Source organism: Pholcus phalangioides, unplaced genomic scaffold (genome assembly GCF_987345545.1).
Source record: "Pholcus phalangioides strain wild (caught in Gottingen) unplaced genomic scaffold, Ppha-v1.0 ptg000014l_1, whole genome shotgun sequence".
Taxonomy (NCBI): domain Eukaryota; kingdom Metazoa; phylum Arthropoda; class Arachnida; order Araneae; family Pholcidae; genus Pholcus; species Pholcus phalangioides.
The window spans coordinates 6,693,266-6,719,457 of record NW_028301607.1 but is presented as its reverse complement, the minus strand read 5'-3'; the positions used below and the strand labels follow the sequence as shown (position 1 = coordinate 6,719,457).

Here is a 26,192-nt window from a genome sequence, read left to right as displayed (position 1 = left end):
ACTAATTTTTGTGAGGCCCCTCTTCTCTTAAGCCCCCCCCCCCCCGGACCGTGCCCGAGTGGGTTCATGCGTCACACTCAGTGATGGGTTAAGACGGCACTGCACAGGGTGCCCCCCTCCCCGTATTATCCGCTCATGATCTTTGTCCCTTTTCCTGAACTTGTCTCCATCTTTCTGCGTCAATTTTTCTTTTCGAATTTTCATCTCCCCCCCCCCCACCAACACCCCCGTATGTAAGATCTTACCCATGGCCCCCACATCCTGGAGTAGGGCCGCTAGGCTGGGATCTTTTGCAGGCCCCCCCGACCAGACTTTCACGGGCCCTTTTATGGTGGATTTATAGCGTGAAAAACAAAAAATAATGAAAATTTATCCTGGGGGCCCCAGGGCTGGAGCCTTGCCACCCCACCCCTTGTGGGGGCCATGATCTTATCTATGTGGGGGGGGGGGGGTGTTTCCCTTACCAATACCTTCTAAAGCAGAACTAACAGCTTGTTCTAGAAGGTGTTGCCCTTACCCAGAACCAGAATTAGAATTTTACGAGGATGCCTGGCCCTTAAAGCGGGCCATCTACCACCATACAGGCTGGCAGGCTGGGGGCCCTTGCGTCCCCCCCTTCCTGGTAAATGCCCTTACCCGACCTAGGCTCTTTTCGGTTCCCGCCCGATACAGAGCCACGGCGCTCGGTTTGACAATCCGTGACAGATATCTGTTTAGTTTCTAACATATTAAGAAGATGGCGCTAGCATTCATTAAATAAAGAAAGAAAGGCCTTGAAAAAGAAAACAGAAGAAGGAAGAAACATCGCGCCACGACGACCACGTTACTTTTTCGCCAGTGGCGGCTGTTTTGAGTTTACGCAACTGGTGAATCCTTTTCCCACCGAAAAATAAGGTAAATATTATGTATATATATATCAATCATGCATGTAAATGATTATGTAATTTTTCTTACTAACATGCCGAGCAAATCGAAAGCACGTTGTTGATGCTGGGGAAGCCGGTTCATGTGTTTATTAACTCGGGAAAAAAAGAGACTGGAGAGAGAGCGTAGTAACACATGCGGATCAACAAGTGCTCGACCTTGAACCAAAGAAAAACATTAATCATTACAAGTGCGTACCCGATAGAGAAAATATTAATAATAAAAAAAAGAATTTATCTCTCTCTTATCTCCGTGTCGTGGATAGAAAGTTTTTCATTATCTTTTTTTATCGTTATCTCCATAGATAATTATTCTTTTTAGATACCTAAGTGAAGGGGGAGAAAAAAATCTCGCGACGAAATATGATCCATATTTTAATCTGATTGAGAGAATTGTTTCTTTAAGGTGCCTTGTATATGCTAATGCTTGTAAGTATTTCATGCATTTATATTCCGTTTATGATGCCATTTGCGTCTTGATGGGAGGGGGGGGGGCCCTTCATGATTCCTCACATCCTATGGCCGGGCTTCCAGGCCAGGAATTTTCACCCTGCCCACCATAATGTATTTGTTAAGTAAAAAAAAGAAACTGAAATACAAAGATTTTTCTCAGCCCCCACCACTGTCTAGCTGGAGCCCTGTCAGCTTCTTCACCCTTGTGGGGGCCATGAGAGGCGAGCATGAATTCAGGGGGGGGGGGGCTGAGGCGGTGATTTCCCCTCCCAAGAGCCCAATAATAAGGAGAAAATTTATCTGTCCCATAAAAGCTTCTAACACATCTATGCAATAAGTCTCAGATGCATCGCACTGGATCCGCTTCCCTCTACTCCGTTCACAGCTGAAGATATCTGCCTCAGCTTCATTCACAGCTGAAAACAGCTGCCTCCGCTTCATTCGCAGCTGAAGGTGGCTGTCTTCGTTTCATTCGCAGCTGAAGATGACTGCCTCCACTCCATTTGTAGCTGAAGATTTCTGCCTTTGCTCAAGTGCAAATGGGGGGGGGGGGGTGTCTGACAGCAACCGTCCTCTCCCAAGAGCCAAATGGTATGGGTGGAAAGTTTGTCTCGTAAGATGCAGGACAATCAAGCAAACTTATGCAATTCCACCTTCACATCACATCGTCTCCTGGATCTGTGCCTGACATGGGTATTCTTCAGGCAGGACGATCCTAACAAAACCATGGGCCCTGGGCGGAAGTGATGTTGGGCAGAACAGGATCACAACTTAAAGAGATCAGGTAGGTTCAGTGTGCCAGACCAAAGGGGGAAGCACAAATTCACCCTTTAATCTCTCCATCGACATTACAAAGGGGTGTGGTATTAAAATTTGTGAATTTTTTTGGCTGGCCAAACATTTAGTTAAGTACAAATATAAAGGTTGCGACAGATAAATTGCTCAACAAGGTGGTTGAAATACGATGCCCATAAAAATATGGTTGTCGAATATATATACCCAAATTATATCATAAAAATACCGCAACCCAATAAGAGCAATAAAAAAACGAATAATTATGATAAAATATAAATATACACAATGCCCATAAAAAAATTATGGTTGTCTCATCTAAGTACGGATAGCTCCTCTATTTATCCTAATATGCTTTTATTTCTTTTTAAACGTATCAAGTGTTGCTCACGAGTCCCCTGAGGTAAGCTATTCCATTTATTGGCATCCTTATTAGTTTAATAGAAGCATGCCAGTGGTAACTCCAGTAATTGATCGATAGGTCTACCTTCTATTATTTTGAAAATCTTTTTTTCACCATTAAAAGAATATTTTTATGAAATTTTTACAATTGCTTCGAAATTTATCAAGATTTTCCAGTACTATTTGTGTGTTATCTCTGTTTTAATAATTTGCATTATGAAATGCTCACATTTCTGTGCACTTATTATCGTATGGGTCGTTGTAATGAAAATTGGAACTTATGGTTTAGCAGACCTGAAGTGTCCTTTACGGGAATAAGTCTTTAGGTTCTTATTAGTCAGTGCAGGACAAAAAATATGTTTCATTGCAAAATTCGAATTTAAATTAACAAGTGTATGAATTGCTTGTAATTTTAATATTCTTTCTTTACTATTTTATAAGGTCGATCATGTGGCGCATACGAAGTGAATTGAAACATTTTTCTAGTAGTTTTTCCAAAATACATGGGGAATGTAGAAGATGCAGTTCGTTGGCCGGGAAGGTATGTTATACAGTTGCACTTGCTTATAACAGACTCGGTTCAATTATCGGGTCTTATCTACAAATATTTTTTAATGAAAAATACTTTGTCACAATGTATTGCTACAAATACAAACAGTCATGGCCATAATCAGGTTGCTGATAGAAGTATATTTGTCTATAGCAGTGTTTCTTAATCTGGTTCATGGACCAAAAGTGGTTCGCTAGCAGACTTGATGAAATTATTCACTTGTTGCAATTAATAATGTCAGGTTCACCATGCATCATCAAGGAGAATGCAGGCAATTGCAATCCTTAATCTACTAGATGACACTAAATTTTGCAAAAAAAATCACAATTTGTTACTTTAAATGTAATTTGCTAATTATTATCAAAACTGTTGAAGAGTGTAGAAATAAAAGGCTACTACAAATCGCAGTAAGCAGAAATGTATTTCTCAGAGGTAAGAAATTTTCAAATATCTCTCATGACCTATTTCATTGAGAAAAATATGGTAAACTGAGATTTTGCATAATAATTCTTAAAATACTGTACATCAATTATCATCAAAAAAATTGTCAGAAGTAGACACAATTACCCCAATTGTAATTAGCATTCCAAAAAAAAGAAGAAAAAAAAAGATGTTAAACCTGACAATTATGTGAGATGAATATTTACGCAGCATGTCGCAGAACAATTAGCGCTACTGCAAAACAATTTGGAAGAATTTAAGAAAAAGTGCAAAAAAACACTATTACATGTATGGGAATTTTTACCTCAGAACATTTCCAGTAAAGAGGGCTCGTCGCAGAACAGTGCTAAACATTCTGCTTTGGGGAATATTTATAACTTATACCATAATTATAATTTAATTATGAAAATGCTGTGTACTTTAGTAAATATTTAAAATTCAAATAAGTTATTGTCATTGAAAAAACTAGACAAATGTATAAAAAAATCAATTACAGGAATGTCCTGTAATACGAGACATAAGTGGTCCCGCCAAATTGTTTCAGATATTTTACTGATCCTTGTATTAAGAAAGATTGAGAAACACTGGTCTATAACAACTATGGTTGCCTGCTATGAAGTGCGGCGAAATTAATGAACAATAATGAAGGAACGAAAGAAATTTGAGAAAATGAAAAAAACTTGCATATACTCCCCCAATGAAAAAACATTAAAAAAAAACTAAATCTCTTCTTACATGGCAGAAGCTCCAGAATTTTCTATAATGTTTATCGTTAAATACCAATTAATGGAGGGGAGAATAAAGGCATACTAGCTTTTATTTACTGTTCAGAATAAATTAACTACCCAGATTTAATTCATCTAATAGGAGTAGCTCTTTTATCAGTTAAAATAAAGAAAAGCTTTACAACGGAGTTCTGCTGCTTGAAAGGCATACATGTCCAAACAAGAATTGACATATGAACCATCTTAGTTGAAGACTGATGTATTGACTGTCCTGGTTAAAGAGCCAAAACTTCCTTAAAGATCTTTAGTTTTGTTTTCTACCAAGCATATCTTATGTAAATGTATTCATTTCTTTTATTAGGTGCTGGCAATAAGACGTGAAGATGCTTCGGTTTGGGAGAGGCGAGCACCATTAGCTCCGACTCAAGTCAAGCAATTGGTGAAATCTGGAGTTAAGGTTATCATTCAACCGTCGAACAGAAGAGCTTATCCTATGCAGGTACTAATGGGAAGATAACATCAATTTTGTACCTCTATTGGATCACAATTAGTTTTAATTAATCAATAAATGATAATCTTGCTTGATTCAGCAAAAATCTAAAATCGGCTGAAAAAATTCTAGTTTTATAAAATTCCTTAATGGAATATTGGATTAAAATATTTCACATGTATTGTTGAATGGAAAATACTCCTAAAAAAAGAAACTTGAAGAAAACATAGTTAAGGTTTCACTTACAGTAGAATCTCATTATAACGGACTAATAGGGACTTTGAAGGTTGTCCGTTTTAATGAAAGTCTGGTTTATAAAAATAATACTCATAGGGGGTAATGTAACAGAGTGTACGCCAATGAAACTACATAAGCTAGCTATAAAAAACATCCTTCAACATAGGTTGAATTGATTGAGATGTGTATGTATGCACTCCATTAATCTTAATTTTTCTGGCTGGCAAGCACAACCATGCTTACACAAAATAACACAATGATCAATGTTTAATTGCTTTCTTGAAAATGTTTTTTAAACGAGTTAATGGTTTTTTAAATGCTTTAAACAAGTTTTAAACTTGTCAGATAAAAATGAACATTGTTGTTATTATAATTTTTATTTAACTGACCATTATATATAAGCAAAGTCCGTTATACTGATGCTCTGCTGCATTTTAAGATTTTTGAAGCATATTTTTTTTATACGCTGAAACTTTTATTGGTAGTTTCCGGCTGAATTTTTTTTTTTTTTTGCAAACTGAAATAATTTAATATAACTTATGTACAAACCAGGGTTGGCAGGTTTTTGACACATGGCAGTTTTTGACATTTTAAACTGCAGTTTAAACCTCAAATATTGCTTTTCAATATAAAAATTCCCATTGAAAAAAACACTTGTAACGAATCTATTTTCCCAGTATGGATATTTTTACTAACTCTCTGTGGCCTTACAGCACCTAATGCGTTTTGTTTGTTTATACGTTGTTAAAAGAAGTTGAGAAGAGAAAATCTATCTTCCAAGAGAAGAGAACGTGAGTTGGAATGTGGCTTCCGTCCTGGAAGGTTGTCTGTTTTGAGTGTGCTTCGAAATAAAGGTTTCTTCGTTAAGTTCCGTAGTTTCGTGTATACATTGGACACCCCTCCAATATCAAGTGATTGGGGATATTCCGCCACCTCACGGAAAAGAGACGCACCTCCTACTCGACGTCCCCTTATAAAAGTGGCGCCCAACGTCGTGGCTCGAACTCAAGGCAGTACGAAACGGACATTCGAAATCAACTGTGAGGTTCCTGATAGCTCCTAAAATCGAAATGGCGTACTTGGCCAAAGGTAAGAAACGTGATTTGATCCTACTCGCTCTAGAATTAGGAGAGGAAGTTCCGAATGATTCGCGTGTAGTAGATCTCAAGCACATAATAACAAAGTCCTCCGGTTATGAGGAAGAATTCGTGAAATCCCTGCTGGCTACTATTATCGGTGAAAGAGAGGGAGAAGAAGAACGAGCTAGAATAGCTGAGGAAAGAGTTAGAATCGCCGAAGAAAAGGAACAATCTAGGATCGCAGAAGAAAAGGAACGAGAACGTTCGTTTGAACTTGAAAAGATGCGGTTGCAGCTTGAGTTTCAACGACTCTCGCAACCGGCAGAAGAGCCATCCGTCGCTCTCATCGATCAACCCAAGTTCGACGTGAAGAGGTTGATCCCGAATTTCAATCCGAGTGAAGATGATATGTCGCTATTCCTAAAGTTGTTTGAAAGACAGCTAAAATTCTTGAAAGTGGAGAAGGTGAACTGGGTTGCGTATCTGCTGGGAGTTTTGCCGAATGAAGTTGCTAAGCTCATTGCTCGAGAACCTGAAGATAAGGCCCATGATTACGGCCACATCCGGGAGGTTCTCTTACGCCGTTTCAAGCTGAGTGCGGAAAGGTTCCGGCAGCTCTTTTCTACTCACAGAAAAGCACCTGGAAGTACCTGGAAGGACTATCACTTTGAGATCCAAAGTTATTTCGAAGGCTGGCTGTCCGAACTGAACATTAGCAACTTTGACGAGCTGAAAGATCTGATGATTTCGGATCAGATGAAGAAGAGGATTCCACCCGAAGTAAAAGAACATTTTCTGGATGTTTGGAGTGAGTGGACTACCCCTGATGAAATCGTGGAGAAGCTTGATGCTTATGATAACCTTCGAAACAAAAAGAGCGAGATCCAATGTGAGAGGAAGAAGTTGCAGTCAAAGCAACATGAACCCATTAGGTCCCCAGTGCGACAAAGAGACTTTCATTCTAATCAACGTGCGAATCCGGAATCGGAAGATGCAGGACGTCATCATGTCTTAAGATGTTATGGTTGTGGGGAACCTGGTGTTACCAAGTCCCGATGCCGAACGTGTAATCCTCCAACGGATAGACCAGGACCCAGTGTCAACGCTTTGGACTTATATAGTTTATCATCCCATCCTAATACGGAATCGAAAGATGACAGTAGCAGTCATATCCTAAGATGTTACGGGTGCGGAGAACCTGGTGTCGTCAAGTCCCGATGTCGAACGTGCAATCCTGCCACGAACACCCCAGAAGTTAGTGCCGACGAGTTGGACTTTTACAGTTTCTCAACTGAGAGACGTCAAAAAAATGCTATTGAAGTGATGATTTGTAACAGGCGCGGAGCAGTGTGTGCTGACACGGGTGCCACACATTCGGTGGCAGGGGAGAAGCTATACCATCTCTTACAAGAACATGGTTTGCCCTTTTCCCGCAAGACTATCGTTATGAGACTAGCCGATGGATATGCTCGTAGAACCGAAGTCCTAACTACGACTGTGGACATTAAAGTCCGAAGTAAAGTGATTCCCACCGAGGTGATGGTGCTACCACAGGCCAGAGAAAACCGAACCCTTCTCGGTACCGACTTTCTCAGTGATGCTGGTATCGTCCTGGATGTTCAGCAAGGAAAGTGGTACTTCTCTGAAGCTCCTGAGAAGCGACATCCGTTCGTCGAAGGCCCATCTGAAAGCAGTGCCCTCCTGGCACTACCTGCTGAGTCACAATCGTGTCGACTTCGTGAAGATAAAGGTACCCACCTTACTTCTCAGCAACGAGAACTTGATTCATCCCCGGCGGAGTTCAAGCGATGCTTCAAGCCAGGGGGAGGACCGATACCTTTCATCGAGCAGCGAGAACTTTATTCCTTCTCAGAAGAATCTCATAGATGTTCCAAGTTAGGGGGAGGAAGACCTTTCCTCAAGCACCAGATCAACAAGAGTGGTGATGACAGGGTATACCGCTGTAAAGGTGGCCCTGGAGAAGGCTACGAAAAGTGTCGTGTTTCAAATTCTCGCTCGACCTTGCGAGGAAGGCATGCTTGCTATAACTGCGGTCGACGTGGACACGTTGCCAGAAGATGTTGGGATCCGATAGTGTGTTATCAGTGTAAAAATCGTGGTCATATTGCCCGTAACTGTCCAGGCCGCCACGCTGATAAGCTATCCAGCCCAATGGGTAAAGGAGCCAAGCAATGTGAGCTGTTGAACTTCATTGTAGTGGAGAAGAGTTCACGGACTCTCCGCGAGTCCCAACGTGGGAATGATGTTTTGGATAAGATCATTGAAAACGTTGAGCCTACTCAGGAATCTGAAGATTTCCTTAACGGGAAAAAACAAGAACTCGTCGTGAATCCCGTAAACCAGTACCGATTCCAAAGGGAGTTGACTCCATTACGAGATGCTGAAACCCCAACCGCGATTTCCCGGACCCCAAGAGAGCGGCGTTCTTCAAAAGTGCATCCGAACCCTAGTCGACGTCCCCAGAACCGGTGTGACTCGAAAACTGAACTTCGACCTGACACAAGAGTGTCAGCAGTTGCCCGGAGCTTCCCGTTCTGTTCGTCAGGAATTACACCTAAAGGAAAGATGGCTGTTACTGGCTCCTCGCCGAGACGTCGTCGGAGCCAGAGGGGGAGATTGTAACGAATCTATTTTCCCAGTATGGATATTTTTACTAACTCTCTGTGGCCTTACAGCACCTAATGCGTTTTGTTTGTTTATACGTTGTTAAAAGAAGTTGAGAAGAGAAAATCTATCTTCCAAGAGAAGAGAACGTGAGTTGGAATGTGGCTTCCGTCCTGGAAGGTTGTCTGTTTTGAGTGTGCTTCGAAATAAAGGTTTCTTCGTTAAGTTCCGTAGTTTCGTGTATACATTGGACACCCCTCCAATATCAAGTGATTGGGGATATTCCGCCACCTCACGGAAAAGAGACGCACCTCCTACTCGACGTCCCCTTATACACTTTAATTACATATAACATTTAAAGTGACTATGTTATACAAAGAATAAATCTTTAATATGATTGTAAAATAATTTTCTACTCTACAGAATTATTTTGGACAATATATATATGATTTTTTTTCTTATAAAATATACAATTTGAATAAAGCATAGCATAAACACTGAAGGGAAAACTATTGTATGATTTTGACTTTCTCTGATTCAAGATGATTTTTGGCCATCCAAAATTTCTTCAACTGCTTAAATATGTGCATTGATATAAACCATCTGCTGTACTTTTTTATAACATATAAGTGTTTAAAAAAGTTTATTACATCATATATGTAACATTCATTTATTAATAATAATGTGATCTTCACATATTCTCAAGGGATCAGCATGATCCATCCAGGGAATTTGTTAGTGTTAGTATACATCCATGTCCGAACCGGGATTTAAACCCAGACCTGCACAGTGAGAAGCTAGTTCCCTAACCACTCGACTGCCATGCGACAATTTCATTTTTCACAAAAATAATTTCTATTATTATTACATTATCTAGATAATCACACTGATACTTAAAATGATACTCTTATTGTGCATAACATTGACATATACCTAGCAATCGAAATACTAAATTGTAGGACTAAAATGTCACTTAATTTCACAATTCTAGCTTGTATATTATGCTTAAGAAACTCTTGTAATTTATCCTTAGTCAAACTTAGTTATTCTTTCTTTTGTACTGTGATATGGTATATTTACTATCATTTACAATGCAATGGTTTTCCAATTGAAGCTGTATTTAAACGTGCGTTGGGTATCAAGTCCTGTCAGCTCTGCTTTGGTTGAAAATACTCTATAAAACTGTGAGTTTATACACCTTAGTTAAGAAATTTTTTGGTGAAAATAAATGAGTAATTAGTGTATTAACAGATGCTGCATGAGAGTTTTTATATGGAATAAAATTTTGGGCAGATCAGAAAATTTAAAATATCAAAATAGATTTTTTTTTTCTCAGTAATTATAATTCTGAATATAAAACCTTTAATCTACATAAAAGTGTTTTGTTATTTAACATATCTATCTGGTTAAAAAAAACTATTTGACAACATGACAATATGTTTTTAACTGTTCTAATACTGATTTAGTTTATGAAATCAAAAACCTAACCCTTATGCCCTATCATACGCATTTTGAATAAGCAGCTCTATTCCGTTTAGCAAATTGAACACAGGTAATGAGTAGCTTAGATAAATAAACCATAATTATATTTTATATGTTCTCGACTCTTATGTTTTTTTAAAAATTCAAAATTGCAAATTATAATTAATATTTTGTTTTAATTACTGTAATAAATTAATGTTAAAAAATAAAACGTAATATGCAAAAAAGTAAGTATTTCATCATGTTATATACCTATTGTGTTCAAAACATTATCCAGAAGCATTCATTTAGGTTTTTGATGCTTGCAACCGTGGTACAAATCGATCCAAGAGATCATTTTGGTGGGTTTTTTTTGTGAAAGTCTGATATTTTTGTTAAGAAACTGCATGGTCTAAATATATAAGTGTTTGTTAATTCTGTTTGACATCCTAAACACTGTTTTCTGACATCCAAATGAATGCTAATATATAATGTAAAAAAAAATCTATTCTGTGTAAAGTATGAATGTGTTAACTTTAATTATCAAGTTTTTCTCTAGGCATATATCAACGTAGGTGCGATAATCCAAGAGGATATCAGCGAGGCTCCAATCATCATAGGAGTCAAGCAAATCCCTATTGATTCACTCCTGCCAAATAAGACTTATTGTTTTTTCTCGCACACCATCAAAGCTCAAGAAGAAAATATGCCTGCACTAGATTGCATATTAGAGAGGGTTAGTTGCTAAGAATATTTTTGTTTAGTTTATGGAATGTTAACCTCTCGGAGTAAAATAATCGGCTAGTATTTTTTTCTTAATTATAGTGTGTGGTGATTACATTTGCATAAAACAGTGGAATTTCTGTTTGTAAGTGATTTGCAAGATGAACAAAGATTTTTAACAAATTTTTTCATTTGACACATGAGCAATATCTCCCAAGATGAGCAAAAATATAAAAAAATTTTAAGATTTTGGCTTGATAAACAAGATACAGTTGGCACTCGATATAATGACTCCCTTTTTGTCCAGATGAAAACTGACATTATATTTGGAGGGTCATTATATGAAAAAGTAAAACATATATAGTAGTCGTTCTATGAAAAAGTAAAACATATATGGTAGGCGTTCTATGAAAACATTTGAGACTTATCCTACTGGTCATTATAATGTAATGGTCACTATAACATGGGGTCGTTATAATGAGCATTGGCTATATTTTTTGCAATACGAGCAATAAATAATGAATACTCATTGATTAGCATTATGGCTTAGGGTATTCACCTTGTCTGGTGTTGATCACAACTGAAACGCAGATGTTTTTTTCTCTCATTCGCAGGCAAGGTTGTCTCAACGAGTCAAGGGCCAGACTCAAGCATTTTTCAGAGCATTTTTTTATTATTTTAATGAAAGGCCAAATTGAAAAACATACCATATATGGTGCATTAATGAAACCTTTTAACAGTTCAAGGTCTCTTGTTTTTAGTTCGGTATTGCCTTGTTTGATTTGGATCCATTCGTTAAGATGTCTCTGATTATGGAAGTTGCATGATGCATGTTAAATTATGTTATAGCCCAATGTATGGGGGAGAACCGTTAGCTCCATCCTAGAAGTTTTGAAAACTTCTACTGTACATTGTATGCTGACAATTTTTTTTTTAATTTTACTGGTTTTGGATTTTTATGTTAGGTTTAAATAATTAGTGATCTCTCTATAGCATGTCAAATACCTGAAATTTCGGAGAAAAAAATTTAATGAATCTTGTAGTATATACTTTACTCATTGATGACCGAGATCCTACTGTAACGTGGGTTCCAGGGACCCAAAAAAGTTAGAATAATGATTGATGCTGAGACCATTTACCGAAAAAAAAGGTCTGAAAAAATTTTCTCACATTAACTGAACTTCTTATTCAAGTGCTCAAAGTGTAAAATGTCTAATGCAATTATATACTGAATTAAAGAAGGTTTCATAAATGCTGGCTTTAAACGAGTTCTCTTCTGCATAACTTTTTTTCCTTAAAAGCTTTTAAGAAAAAAAGCTGTACTCGCATAAAATATTTTTTGAATTCTTGTTGACTGATCGATGATGTCACAGAATGTTCTATACATTGTTAGCTTCTCTATATATAACTCAAAAACTTAAAAAACATATTTCAAAATTGATAGCATTTGGAAGCCACTTAACTACATATTGAAAAAACTTTCATGTGTATTGCAATCATGTTTCTTATTTTCCAAGTCTTAATTTGCTTTTGTGAAATTCAACTTGTTTTAACTGCAATTTAAAATTGCATCCATGTTTTTAGTAATTTTACCTGTTTCCATGGTATAGTAGTTTTACAATTTTGCTTTACTGGGTGGGGAGAAAAATTTATAGGATTTGTTTCATATTCAATGCGTGTGTTGCATCAAATATTTCATTCCTTATATTTAATGCTGATTCAATAATTTAAATGAGCTTGAATTTCAAACTTTTGTTTTTCAGAATATTCGATTGATTGACTATGAAAAGTTAGTGGACTCCAGAAATCAAAGGGTCGTTGCATTTGGACGATTTGCTGGTGTAGCTGGAATGATAAATATCATGCATGGTTTGGGCCTGCGTCTTCTTGCTCTCGGTCATCACACACCATTTATGGTAAGAAATATATCGAGTGCATGGAACAATATAATTTGCTGTGTGTTAAGATTCATTACTATTAGTTGTGTATGTTCTTTGGTTTGAAATAGAATGTTCTCATTGTTATTCATCTTTAACAATTAAAAATGCCAAATTTAGAACTTATATTTGTTGGAGGGAGTTTGTGAATACTGTATTCCTATGCATTAGCCAGCATGCCGTAAAACTCGAGTGACAAAGGCTTTTTGAATGCTGGGGTGTGGTCCATTCCTGGCATGCCAAGATAAGCGAGATTTAACATGGATCATAGTATGCACTCAGCCAATTCAATGATTTTTAGAATAAAAACACTGTATTAAGAGTTTTTCGAAATCAGTTGAATTCTTGGCCTGCTGGTCTACCCTGGCAGTTTCTGGCTAATGCAGTATATATATTTCATTATTCTAGTATTTAACAAAATATTTTCTTCATAATGTTTATGCAATAGACTATAAGAAAATATACTTATGTTGAAGGTACTTGAATCGAAAAAGTATATAGCACATAATTGCACTTCAATAGACTAAATTTGCTTTCTCTATGAATTGCATAAAGCTCTGGTCAGTTATAAGGGAGCAATATACTACATTCACCTGTGAAAAGATTGTTGTGACAGAGTTTAATAGATTGTATGCGAACAATATTTAACATTTTGTGTTTATAGTAACCTATGTGTTATTCATTTTATAAATTACTAGTTATGAACAATGATCCCCAGAGAGCAACAGTCCTACAACGATAAATCATTCAATCATAACACTTCACTCATAGTTAGAAAAACTGGTGGCAGATGGCAGCACTACACATAACAATCATTACAGAGAAACAAAAAAAAACTTCACGTCAGGTTCCACTACACGTACATGCACATTCCCGCATGTACCGATTCGTTGGGGGGGGGCGGGGTGCATGTGTGGTGTAGCAGTAGTCGGTAGGGCCTCCAAAAAATGGCTCGGGGATCCATGATGTTCTTAAGTCAGCCACCTCGTTGGGCAATTTGCCTGTTGTGGCGTTGTATTTGTATTAAGTTACTTATTTTTACTGTCACATGAGGAAATGCCTCCAAGCATACAGACTTTTTTACATACACCATTGACACACATTTTAGAATCTTATTGTATTGTCATACTGTGCAGAGAAAAACAGATCCATTCACGTGAAAAAAAGGGAGAACATTGGTAGTGAGTGAAATCTTTCTTATTTGGGATATACAACTATTACATCTATAGCAAAACTGCATTCTTTAGTTTCTACTTCAGACTCCACAAGGTGTAATGAGACTTTACCATCCCTTAGTATTTGTGTTCACTACTAAACCACACATGAACCTTGCCCATATTCCGCTTATAATGAATTGGTATATGTTGGAATGTATGTATGATGAACCTGACGCAAAGTTTGTTTCTGTGTAGTGCTGCCATCTGCCATCAAATTTTCTAACTCTGAGGGAAATGCAATGAGATTGAATAATTGTATCATTGTAGGGCTTGTTGCTCTCTGTGGTGAAACTTTTTAATGGGGAGATCAGCTCGCATTTACCCCTCAAAGTTGGGAACCACAGAAAACCAACTTGAGCCGACAACCACTGTGAGGTTCGAACCCAGGTTCTTGCGATGCAAGTCCATCACTAAGACCACTCAACCATCACAGCCGCAGTATTTGTGTTACTGGGAACCAACCTTGCTCCATAGGAACAAATGCATGTCTGTCATTAGTTAGTCAAAACTTGTTTTTGTTTGATCAGTGATAATTTTCTTTGACATATCAAGCCATCGTGTTTATCACGAAGCAGCAGAGTATTCATTGTACCGAGTTATTAATAATCTGACATGAATGTCGCTCTCCACTTGTTAATACAAGATATACAGAAGACTGGATGTTGTGAAGATACTTCTGTTCGGCATATATACGATCTAGCGAAGGAAAATCTCTATCTCCTCTGTAGCTTAGTGGTCAGAGCACTCGTCCGGCAATCGAGGGACCCGGGTTCGATTCCCGGTAGAGGCAGAGATGAGTTTTTTCCTTCCTTAAAAAATTAACATCTCAAATAATAAATATCTTCACAACATCCAGTCTTCTGTATATCTTGTATTATTAATAATCAATATTAAAAGTTTGTTTTAGAACTTATACCAGTGTTGAATAACATAATAGCTTCTCTTCTTTTGAATATTTCAGCATGTAGGACCAGCACACAACTACAGAACAAGTAGTCATGCTAGTCAAACCGTGCGAGATTGTGGTTATGAGATAGCTCTTGGTATGATGCCAAGATCTATCGGGCCTCTTACCTTTGTGTTCACTGGATCTGGCAATGTCTCCCAGGTATAGAAAAGAAAAACCTGTTTTGGTTTAATTTAAAATTTTTTAATTCGATTAAATGATTGATATGAATTTAAGTTTTAATTTTTTTGTGAAATATCTCAATAAAATCCTTATAAACATGTTGGGGTAAATCGAGAAGCTATCCATACTTAAAATAAGACAACCATAAGTAGTCTTTATGGGCATTGTATAATATTTTGTCATGTGTATATATTGTTTATAATTTTTGTTAATTGCATTTTTAATTGGGTTGCTGTATTTTTGAAATATATGACATCCATATTTTTATGGGCATCTTTTTCTCAGCCACCTCGTTGGGCATTTTGCCTGTTGTGGTGTTGTATTTGTAATAGCTAATGGTCTTTGTACAATCTTTTATTATTTAATTTCATTAGTCATTCTGTTAGAAAAAAGATTCATTGTACAGGACTTACTTATTTTCCATAAATAAAATATCTAAATCACTGATATAAAATCAAATACAAGTATTTGAAAAGTCATATATTGAGTTCTCGAAAAATGGTTAAATGAAAACTGAAGTGCCTGCATATAGGTTGAATATTGTGCTTAGACATGTTTATTTTTTCATATACCATTATTTGTGTTTATTTAGGGTGCACAAGAAGTTTTCCAAGAGCTTCCATATGAATATGTGAATCCTTCTGATTTGCCTCAAGTAGCTGAACATGGCTGTAAGTATGAAAATGATTGCATGTTGTAGTAAATTAAGTTCATGTTTTAAAACTTCTTAATTAGCTTTCAGAAACATTTCAAATTTGCAGAAAATTACGGAAGTTTTGGGGGCAGCCAAAGCCTCCTAGATTCACCAGTATCAGTCCAAGAGTTAGGAAAAGTATAGAGCATTACTTGTGCCACAATATACAAAGGATCTCAGCTTCTTTCACATTTCTAGGAATTCAACCTCCTCTGTATGTCTAGGGATGCTCTCCTACGTATGTCTGAGGCATATAGAAGTTCCCTCCTCATTTCTAGGGATAAGCAAGTATCCAATGCATTTCTAGGATACTCAGGTCTCCTATGCAGTCTAGGATACTCAGGTCTCCTATGCAGTCTAGGATACTCAGGTCTCATGCAGTTTAGGAATAAGCAAGTGCCCTTTGCATGCCATGGGTATGCAAGCATCCTGTGCCAACATGCTTTGTAGGTGGTTATTCCACTAGCATATAGCCCAGTTTACTTAATTTTGCAGACAAGGAGGAAGAGGTCAAAAATGTCCTTAATTCTCCTTACATAATACTTTAATCGTTCCTTATTGCAAAAAAAAAAAAGAATGAAAAAAACATGCAGAAGTAATGGGCCATTTAAATGAAATTGTAATAAAAAAAGTAATTTATTTGATGAAAGAATAGTTTGAAGTCTTCATCTCGGACAGGTACTGCCAAGTCATTTTTCACCCTTGAATTACATTCTTGGAAAAAATTAAAGAAGTATGTTCTTGGAAGGGGTGGAATAAGACAAAGGTTCCTTTGAAGGAAATTAGAAACATATCTACTTGGTGAATTATAATAAACCCTAAATTCTGGAGACTCAAATTATTGAGACTAAGTAAAACTAAATTGTCCCTGCCATCTTAGAGTTTTAATAATTACTTTAACAATTTTTTTTTGTAAAAAAAGATTTTTGTATTTATAATCTTATTTTCTCCAGCATTATTCCAGTGTTATACTCTTAATTGTTTCTTTTAATCATAAAATACCATAGCTTATTTTCATCATACAAAGTCCTTTTTTTTAGCAATGAATAAGGTGTATGGAACTGTTGTCAGTCGAGATGATCATATTCGTAGGAAAGATGGTGGTGGATTTGATTCCACAGAATATGCAGAACACCCTGAGCTTTATTATTCAAATTTCGCGAAAAAAGTAAGATAAATCTCTCTACGTTTTTCTCCTTAACATATGGCTTCTAAATATGTTGTTGGATCGATATATTGTAGATGTCTGGTTACGTCTTAGACTGATAACTGACAAAATAAATTTGCTGTTCACTTTTTACTCACAATCTGTATTGAGACTTGGCAAATCCTTGGTGCCAGGTCATAGTGATAACTGAAAATTTGTTGGTGCCTAAAATTTTCTGTATTAAATCAGAGTCTGTGAGGACAGTACAGAATTTTCAGAATTTATTTCATTGTATCTATCAACATTAACAAGAGTTCTGCTATAATGAGTTTGAAGTCCCAGAAAAGTGAAAAAAAAAGATAATTTTGGACTGTTTTTCTTGGGGGGAAAAATGAAATATATATATATGTATATATATGCTTTTTGTACTAAAAAAACTTGGCTGGCACCTAAATTTTTTTTTATACATTTTATTTGTAAATCCCTAACCTGTATCAGGGACATACACAGGATCTACCTTTTGATAAGGCACGCTAGTCTATTGGAGAATTGGGGGTGGGAAGGGTAGGCCACAGGAAATTTCTTCCGAAAATAACTTTTGGTTACTAACCTTGAGTAAATTTAAGAAATAGCGGTTCGTACGGGTCAGGAAAAACCTGGAAAAGTCAGGAAAAACTTTTTTACTAAAAAAAATCAGGGAAATTAGGCAAAATGGCCCATTTTTGTTTTAAAACCTGGAAATTTCAGACGACCTGGAAAATCGTCACGATTGTCGTCTGATTGGGAAAAAAAGATCGATAAAAAAAATTTCCGTCAGTATATAAAAAATTAATTCTGATAACATCGTAAATATTGATAATCCATAAAATATCGCAATGTATCACAAAAACTATAGATACTGCTGAGGAGGAACGTTGATTTCTTAAGTCCGCTTGGAAAAGCGTATTGCTATGACCTTATCGTAAGCCTTTCTAGTGTTTCCAGAAACACCATAAATACGCAGAAAGCCATGGGTACAAAGCTCAGTTGCAATAGTTTTGTAAGTTGACTTTAGTTAGGAACGACAGATGACGCACGTGTATATTTGGATTTCCCACGTGGGTATTTTTATTTGAAAACAATGTGTTGTAAGAAACTTGTGTGGGCAGATAAAAACCTGAATCGTCAGTAGGCTGATTGGATCGAAGCAGTCAAAAATGGCCTGTATAAAGCATGGTGGCAGCTTTGCGGCAAAACTTTATCCAGAACCATGCCAAGCATGTGAAATCAAAGGAGTTCAGTGAACAACCCCGAATTGCTAAACTTCTCAGTTTTAGCGCTTACGCGAGTGCAAAGTAAAGAATTTTGATGCAGTGAAACCAACTACATCTTTGACTAATTATTTCACAAAGGAAACAACTGTAACGGTTTAAATCTTGTGGGAATTGAAATTGTAGAAAAGGGAAATATTTAATTTCTTAATTATGTTCCATTTTTCTTCTCCGTCAGGCGTATTTGAAAAGTTTAAATGCGTGTAAAAAAATCTACTATTATGTCATTATGATATTGTAATTAAAATTATTAATTTTATAATATAATTAATTTGTTGCAAATTTTTATTAATTTATATCAATTTTTTGATTTAAAAAACCTGGAAAAATCTGGGAAATTTTTTATGAAAATGAGTATGAACCCTGAATAATTTCATGAACAACAAATTTTGCGCAATCATTAATAAGTTTTTTAACCATGAACTTTGATCTAACTTTGTTGCTGATTATATCTTATTCATGTGCTCGTAAAGAAGTGTCACAATATTTTGTTTCGTTGACATTTATTTTTGATAATTTTTTGTTCATTTTTTTCATCCAATTTTGTTAGAATGATAAAATGTTAATAGAATGCATTAAGTGACACTGTGTTCTTAAGCTGTGATTTTCTTGTTTGTTTTCTAGATAGCACCTTATGCTTCTGTCATAATAAATGGAATATACTGGGCTTTAAATTCACCAAAATTGCTGACGATTCCAGATGCAAAACAGCTTCTTCAACCAAGTTATACGCCTTGGCTGCCCAGTAACGAAGGGTCTCCATCATTGCCTCATCGCCTTCTTGCCATCTGCGACATCAGCGCTGATCCAGGTGGCTCAATAGAGTTTATGAGTGAATGCACTACTATCGATACTCCTTTTTGTCTGTATGATGCTGATCAGCACAAAAACAGTGAGAGGTAAAATTCATGAGAGTTAGGTTTTTCCTCTTGTTTCTAATGATCAATTGGAAAAATGATCAGCTTCTATGTAGGTAGTATTATACTGTATATCAGGGCTTGACAAGTCAGAATAATATTTAGGTATTTAGTTGTCAGTCCAATTTCTCAGGAGCCGGGGGGGGGGGGGTTAGTGTGGTAGCCCAGGTGAGTAAGATACTTGCCTAAAGTACTAGAGGATGTTTCGAGGTGAGTTCGATACCTGGTCAGGACCTTTGCTGACATGGGTACAACAGAAACAATGACATGATTGCAGAAAAGATTGCTCCCGCAGGGAGTCCCACACCAAGGGGCTATCATACCAACTTCTCGGTGGGTATAAGAAGAAAAGGGAAAAGGCTGTGATTCTGAATTGGTAATAAATTGTCAGTCCCGGTCTAATTAGCCCTCATGTGCAGAAAATGACAGTGGTGCAATAAAAATGATCAAATGAACCAAGCATGGTATTCTACTCAAGAAAAACAGTCGTAAGTAATGTTTTCTTTTATTTTCGGATGCTAAAAAATGTAGCGTAATGAAATCAGAAAATTAAATTGTTTCAAATAAATCAGTTGCCCTAGGACTAAAATTTAGAAATTTACTTCAATTTTGCAACTACATTTAGAAAATTGTAGATGCCAATACCAATTTTCTAGTTGCTATGGCGACCTGGCAACTAGGATTTGTCCAGCCCTGCTGTATATCGGTGTTTTTTATATTTTGACACTGGATGGGGGAGATATTTCTAAGGAGATGCCAAACTTCTGAATTCCCAAAACCACTTAGAGGTAAGCTTTTTAGAGAAAAGCAAACGAAGCGTGGCAAAGCCCTTATAGACAAGGAAGCTGTGTGTGTGTGTGTGTGTGTGTGTGTGCGCGCTACAACAGAAAGTTTGAAAACCCCAGCTTTGTAAATTTTAAAACCTATGGAAGATTAATTGCATCAAAGACACTTTTTTTAGGACTAATTAATATTCATTTCTTTAAAAAAAAAGTTGAAATTTATATTTTTATCACCTTTTAAATAATTTCTTTGTGTAAAAAATTAAAATCATAAACACAATATAATGTCAAGAAAATAGACCTTTTCTGGATATTATGTTGTAGCAAACTTAGAAAGAAAAGTCATCTGGTCTCTACTGGGAATTGAAGGCAGGTCCTCTTGCAAACCGGGCAAATATGCTTCCATATACATTACTGGAGACATGGCCCTGCCTTCCTTATTTCATGCACTGTGGAAGAGGCATTGGTAGCCTCCCTTAACTTCAGCGAATAGCTCTTGGTAGGATTGTAGAGAGAGCGCCTGGGTTTGATTCTCGGCAGAGACCAGATAACTTTTTTCCCCCCAGTTCACCTCTAAAATACGGTGAAACCTGTCTAAGACAGACACTGTATGAGACGTAAACTTGTCTTAAATGGAACAAATATATAGTCTTGTGAATAATTAATGCTTTTTCAATAATAGGAAACTTCTTTAAGAAAAACTGTAACACGGAAACGGAAGACATATTTAGTCTATTTGTAGACACAAAACCTGCTAAAACTGAAAGAATTTTTGGCCAATTGCAAGTTTTTGTCTTTTGGACGGGAGGAAAGTTAAGTCATTCTGATTCTCCTCCCCCCCCTCCTTTTATTAGGCGAACTCTTCCACTTCTGGGAAAAACGATGAATGCTTAATATCTATCTGAACTGATTCTGGGGGTCCGGCTCGAGAGAAAGAGGATTTACTATTCAAAAGTAGAAGCTTGTTTAGCATTTCATTTATGACGGAAATGGTGACTTTTGTTAGAAAACCTCAAGTTTCGTAAATGATAGAAATAAATGACTGCATATATTTTTATGTAAACCTCTGTAAAATGGAAACTGGTCTGAAACTGAAAATAATTTCAGTCTCTTGACCTTCTGTTTTATACAGGTTTCACTGTAATATCCAGAAAAGTTCTATTTTCCTGATGCATTGGGCTGAGAAAGATCCACCCCACAGTATTGATATTCAGCAAAAAAAAAAAAAAAAAAGATTAATTCACTGTAATTGTTAGTTACCTTCTATGAATGGATGCATATAAATAATAAATAGTCAGAATTTATAATATTGTGGCCATTAATGAGCTAGTGTTAATTGCAAAAAATGAAATATTTGTAGATGTTGATGAGAGACAACATGTTAATGAACCAGAAATTTTCATTAGTTTTTCAGGTCCAGGGGTATTGGTCTGCTCTATTGACAATATGCCAACACAGCTACCCTTGGAAGCTACAGATTCTTTTGGCAGTCTTCTGTTTCCATACATGGCCAGCGTTGTAAGTGTTTCAGTGTTTCGTTCACTAATCTCAGTTATATATTCCTTTTTATTTATTTTAGACAGATTATAGTTTTTTGTGTATTCGTGTGTGAAATAAAACTGTGTGTGAACAGCAGATTCAGACCCTTTTTTTTTCTTTACTAGACCCTTGATTTTTCATTTCTTATAAGTCTGTCAAATTGCCTTTTGTCTAGATTGAAAATACCAGTAACATCACACTGCAGTGCTATGAACTATTTGCTCTGAGAAAAAATTGTTTTACAGTTTCAGGCATTAAACTCTGCAGAGGAATGAAGTGCATTTATGGTTTAGTAGTAGTTTTAAACCAGTTTTCTAAAGTGGGCAATATCACCCCCTGGGGGAGCGATGGAAGGATTTGGGGGGGGGCAGATGAAGGTTTTTGTTTAGTATAGGGTCTTACAGGTTGGCTGGAGTTGGAGGTGGGAAGATGAGAAAAAAATTTCTGAAGAGGGCAAAGAAACAGTTTTGGAAACCGTTTTGAACAAGGAAATCTATATAATTGATTTCCTGTGTGTTTCTGTCTGTGTATGTTCTCTATACAAATCTACAATTTTTGAGTGATTGCCAAATTTTGCATATATACAAAACAGGACCCAGCTTTTAAAAGTTTGTCAGAGCTGGGCAAATGCCTGAAATGGGCAAAAAACTGTCGGTCAACAATGGCTTCTCGGCCTCAATAATGGCTTTTGAATTTAATTTGGTTACTGTAGTTCCCTAAAAATGTGTTTCAGACGTGTATATGCTTTTGCAATGGTTTGTTGCTTTTTTAATGCTTCCAATATATTGAGAAAACTTGGGTATTAGTAGTATTATAGCTAATCTTTTATATTTTAGTTTGTCTCTGATGAAGTCTGAAATCATTAACATTGACAAAATAACCAAAGGTTACTGGGTTTGATAATTAAATTTTACCAGAAATGGGTAATTGCTTCAGTTCCTCAAAATTTTACATCTTGTGTCTCAATTTGTAATCGAAAAAATCTGCATGAAATTTTCTTAAAATTTTAGCACATTCTGAGTTTGATCATGCTGTTACTCACAAGATGGCATTGTCCATATGATTATATTAAGATATTCTTATTGTTTTATATAATCTTATATTATCTTTGATAAGAAATATGGACAATATCAGCAGTGTAACAGCATGTTCAAACCCAGAATGTACAAAAATATTACGAAAATTTCATGCACTTTTTTTCAATTATAACAAGGGGAAACACATTCATCAACATCACTTTTACCCTCTCACTACTGCTACTTAATCATGCATGTATCTTGTACACATACTTCTATGGAATTTCTAACAAATTAGTACATGCCAGAAGGTGTATTCTGTTTGTATGAGTAGCCCTAACGTATTTATGTTATCAGCATTGGGCTTGTTTCATGTTCTTGCTGGTGCTGCCCTCTGGCTTCCATATTGTGAAATAAATATGGCAAATGCTTGAATTTTTAATTTATGTAAGTATCGTATCATAGGTCTGCCTGCTCTCTGCTGGGAGATTTTTTTTTTTTTTTTTCATTTTTAATGGTGGACCGGCTTGCATTCATGCCTTAAAGTTGAAAAACTCATCCAACACTTCTTTGATTCCCACACTGCAGGACACAATATTATCCCTTCTTGGCTTGTATAATTTGATAACTTAGATCACGGTCATTATTGTCTGGCTACTGCTGTGTGAATGTCATTTTCACTAATATTATCCACGCATTCTTTCTCATGTCTTGGAAATTTTATTTCTTGAAATTTAGAAAGTTTGAAATCATTATCAGGTTTTGTATATTGTAACAATTTTGTCCTTTACCAAGTCAATTTTCATATTTGCTGTACTCATGGTTTTCCCGCATCTTTCATGCAACCAAAATTAGTGATGAAGACTTTTATGTAGACTTGACAATCTTGTACCTTCTTAATCATTTTCCAATACTGTCACTACCTATTTAAATTACTAACTGAATATACATAGTCTATTAAAGTGAATTCCAGATTACAGACTCAGGGGTGTGTCAGATAATCAAAATCGTTGGACAAGACTTATTTTTAAAATGTACAAACATCAGATTTTGTATACCATGAATGAAATATTTACAAACTCTGCTGTAGTTAATTTGGTTTATGATAATCCTCCAGATATAAGGAGGTTTAGTTCTGTCCCACACACACACCACAGGATGGGAGATATGTGATTTCCTCCAGGTGCATGCTTGATTGATCTGTGCTAGAGTGAAACCCAATGTGCATAGAGGAAAAAAATGTGTGTAAATAAAATGACTGTCTTAATAAATTTTTAATACATGTATGAAAGAATGATCTGTAATGAATATTTGTATAATTTAGCTTGATTTACTGAGAGAAATATATCTTCCTCAACATGAAAATCTCATTTTTCAAAGTGATGTTGTTTCTTGTGTTAAATGGTACTACTTTTTCATTTTAAGCTATCTTCAGATGCCACGAAACCACTTGAAAGTCATAATTTTGACCCTGTCGTAGAGGGGGTAAGAAAAGTTTTTTTTTTTGTGTGTGTGTAAGGATGTTTTAATAGATTTAATTAACAAATATTTTTGAGCTTGTAACTATATACAATACAATATTACTATAAGAATATTTTCATAGATTTTTTTTGAATCGGATATTCATAAAATTTCGATTATCTCTATATATTACTCCATTACTAAGAAAGAGTAGAATAAAATATGGCAATATAATTAATCATGCATGAATTATTTTAGTTTTAATTTTTACGCTTGGTCTAGAGTTGTTTATGCTCATATTATTGGAATTTTTTTTTTCATGTTTTATTGTTGAAAAGATTGGTTTTCCATGTATCTGCATGTTTGCATCAAAGGCTAAATATATTAATAAACCTAGTATGTAAATTTCTTTTTTTTATCAATATTACCGTCACAATGTATGGAGTCAGTCAGTATCTAATGTATAGAACATATATCTGTTCAAAAAGCAATCAGCTATCTTATTTGTTTTATTCTTTTTCTCAGATGATAATTACATGGCATCAATATTCCACTTGAGCAGTGCTGCTCATGGTGAAAATGTTTTGGCTCACATAAATCATTAACTGCACTATTGATGTACAGGGCACATTGCCTTACTGCACTTAGAAAAAATAAGTTCACACAAGTAAAAATAATTAAAGGGAACATTACATGTGACAGAAAAAAATTCATTTTAAATGAGTGACCTAATTGCATAACTCAAAATTTCATTCACATGTAACTCAAAAACTCATTCACATGTATTCACCTTCTTCAATTGTTATCAACACTATATTTTAAATTTAAGTTTCTACCTTATGTTAGAAATGGAATTCTAAATGTTATTTGGAGATAATCATTTGAGTCACACAAATTCATGTGTGAAGAGACATTTATGATAATTTGCATAAATTTTGTTTTCAGGCTATTATTGCTAGCAATGGCAGATTGACGCCTCCTTTTGAATACATTTCAGAACTCAGGAAGACATCAAAGTAACTATTCTCTTGTATTGTTTGCTTTTGATAATAATTGTTTTTATGAAAAATATTAACTTGAAATATATATACATATTTTAAATTTTTATTTTTATATCTTTAAAAATATCTGTAAGTGAGCTTTATCATGTATTTCTTGTGATATTTACTGTATGTAGCAAAATGACATTTCCCTGACAAATGCCAAGTTTTCATTGATTCCAGTAAATAATGCTTGTTTTTAGGTCACGAATGAAAGCCAGGTCTCAAGCTGTTGAGACAAAGAAAAATGTATTAGTCCTTGGAGCTGGTTATGTTGCTGGCCCACTTGTTCAGTATCTTACCAGGGATAAAAACATTCATGTAACTATTGGTATGTTTATGCTTCTAACTTCTCGAAGGAAAAATTCTGAAATAAAAATTGCAGCCACAATATTTAATTAAAATTGTATTCTTAAATCTAGAAAAACTTATGGAACTTCATACACTTAATGCTTATATAAAGCATCTTGCAACCCATCCCAAAAAAAGCATTCTGCAAAATAATGCTATTTTCCTACATAATTCTGAAAATTTAAGGCACATTTCTTTGAATTCTCTAGTGCTTAAATCCAGCTGTAGTCTGCCATTTTTAAAATTATATGGAAAGTAAATATGAATCAAAATTAATGTGATTTTTAATTTCACCCATTACTTACTTTAAATGTTGAAAGAAAAAAATGAAATTTATTGTGGTAGTAAATATTAAGTGAAGTTTGAAACAAGTACCGTGTAGGGTTTTCACCTTCAATTTTGATGAATATACTCTACACTTGAGTTTGCCAAACTTATTTGCCACATCACCCCATCCAGTTCTCAAATTTTTTTCCCCATTGACTGAACTATCACATGAAGATTCCAATGCATCATCTTCCCCCTCCCCTCCCAGAGAGGTGATATCTTCTTTCTCTATTTCGTAAAACAATGCTATACACTGATTAAGAAGCAAACTATGATTGAATAGGATTGGAATTTCCACAAGAAAAAAATAAAAATTATGAGTGAATTTTTTAATATGCTAAACAAATACAGCTATAGCATTATCAAATCAGGTTTATATTGGGTTTTTTTAACTTCATTCGTCTTGCTCATATTACAAAATAAT

The 26,192-nt window shown here is 35.6% G+C and overlaps 1 protein-coding gene and 1 non-coding gene across 3 annotated transcripts in view; both read left to right on the top strand.

Moving 5' to 3' along the window:
• Positions 1-775: 775 nt before the first annotated feature.
• Positions 776-26,192, top strand: part of LKRSDH (lysine ketoglutarate reductase/saccharopine dehydrogenase) — a 40,763-nt gene continuing 15,346 nt past the window's right edge. Inside the window, exons 1-13 of one of the 2 annotated variants that reach the window (XM_089241619.1) lie at positions 776-894; positions 3,012-3,111; positions 4,648-4,785; positions 10,738-10,914; positions 12,665-12,817; positions 15,017-15,163; positions 15,777-15,855; positions 16,919-17,046; positions 18,960-19,234; positions 21,441-21,552; positions 24,015-24,074; positions 24,996-25,066; positions 25,294-25,421. In XM_089241619.1, coding sequence (XP_089097745.1) covers positions 3,019-3,111; positions 4,648-4,785; positions 10,738-10,914; positions 12,665-12,817; positions 15,017-15,163; positions 15,777-15,855; positions 16,919-17,046; positions 18,960-19,234; positions 21,441-21,552; positions 24,015-24,074; positions 24,996-25,066; positions 25,294-25,421 — 1,561 coding nt within the window. In that variant the 5' untranslated portion in view covers positions 776-894; positions 3,012-3,018. Of the gene's footprint in view, positions 895-1,215; positions 1,353-3,011; positions 3,112-4,647; positions 4,786-10,737; positions 10,915-12,664; positions 12,818-15,016; positions 15,164-15,776; positions 15,856-16,918; positions 17,047-18,959; positions 19,235-21,440; positions 21,553-24,014; positions 24,075-24,995; positions 25,067-25,293; positions 25,422-26,192 lie in introns of those variants that run through there. The other variant, XM_089241620.1, reaches the window with a different exon arrangement.
• TRNAA-GGC (transfer RNA alanine (anticodon GGC)) lies at positions 14,774-14,845 on the top strand. Its single transcript has one exon. It is a non-coding gene; the product is annotated as a tRNA-Ala (tRNA).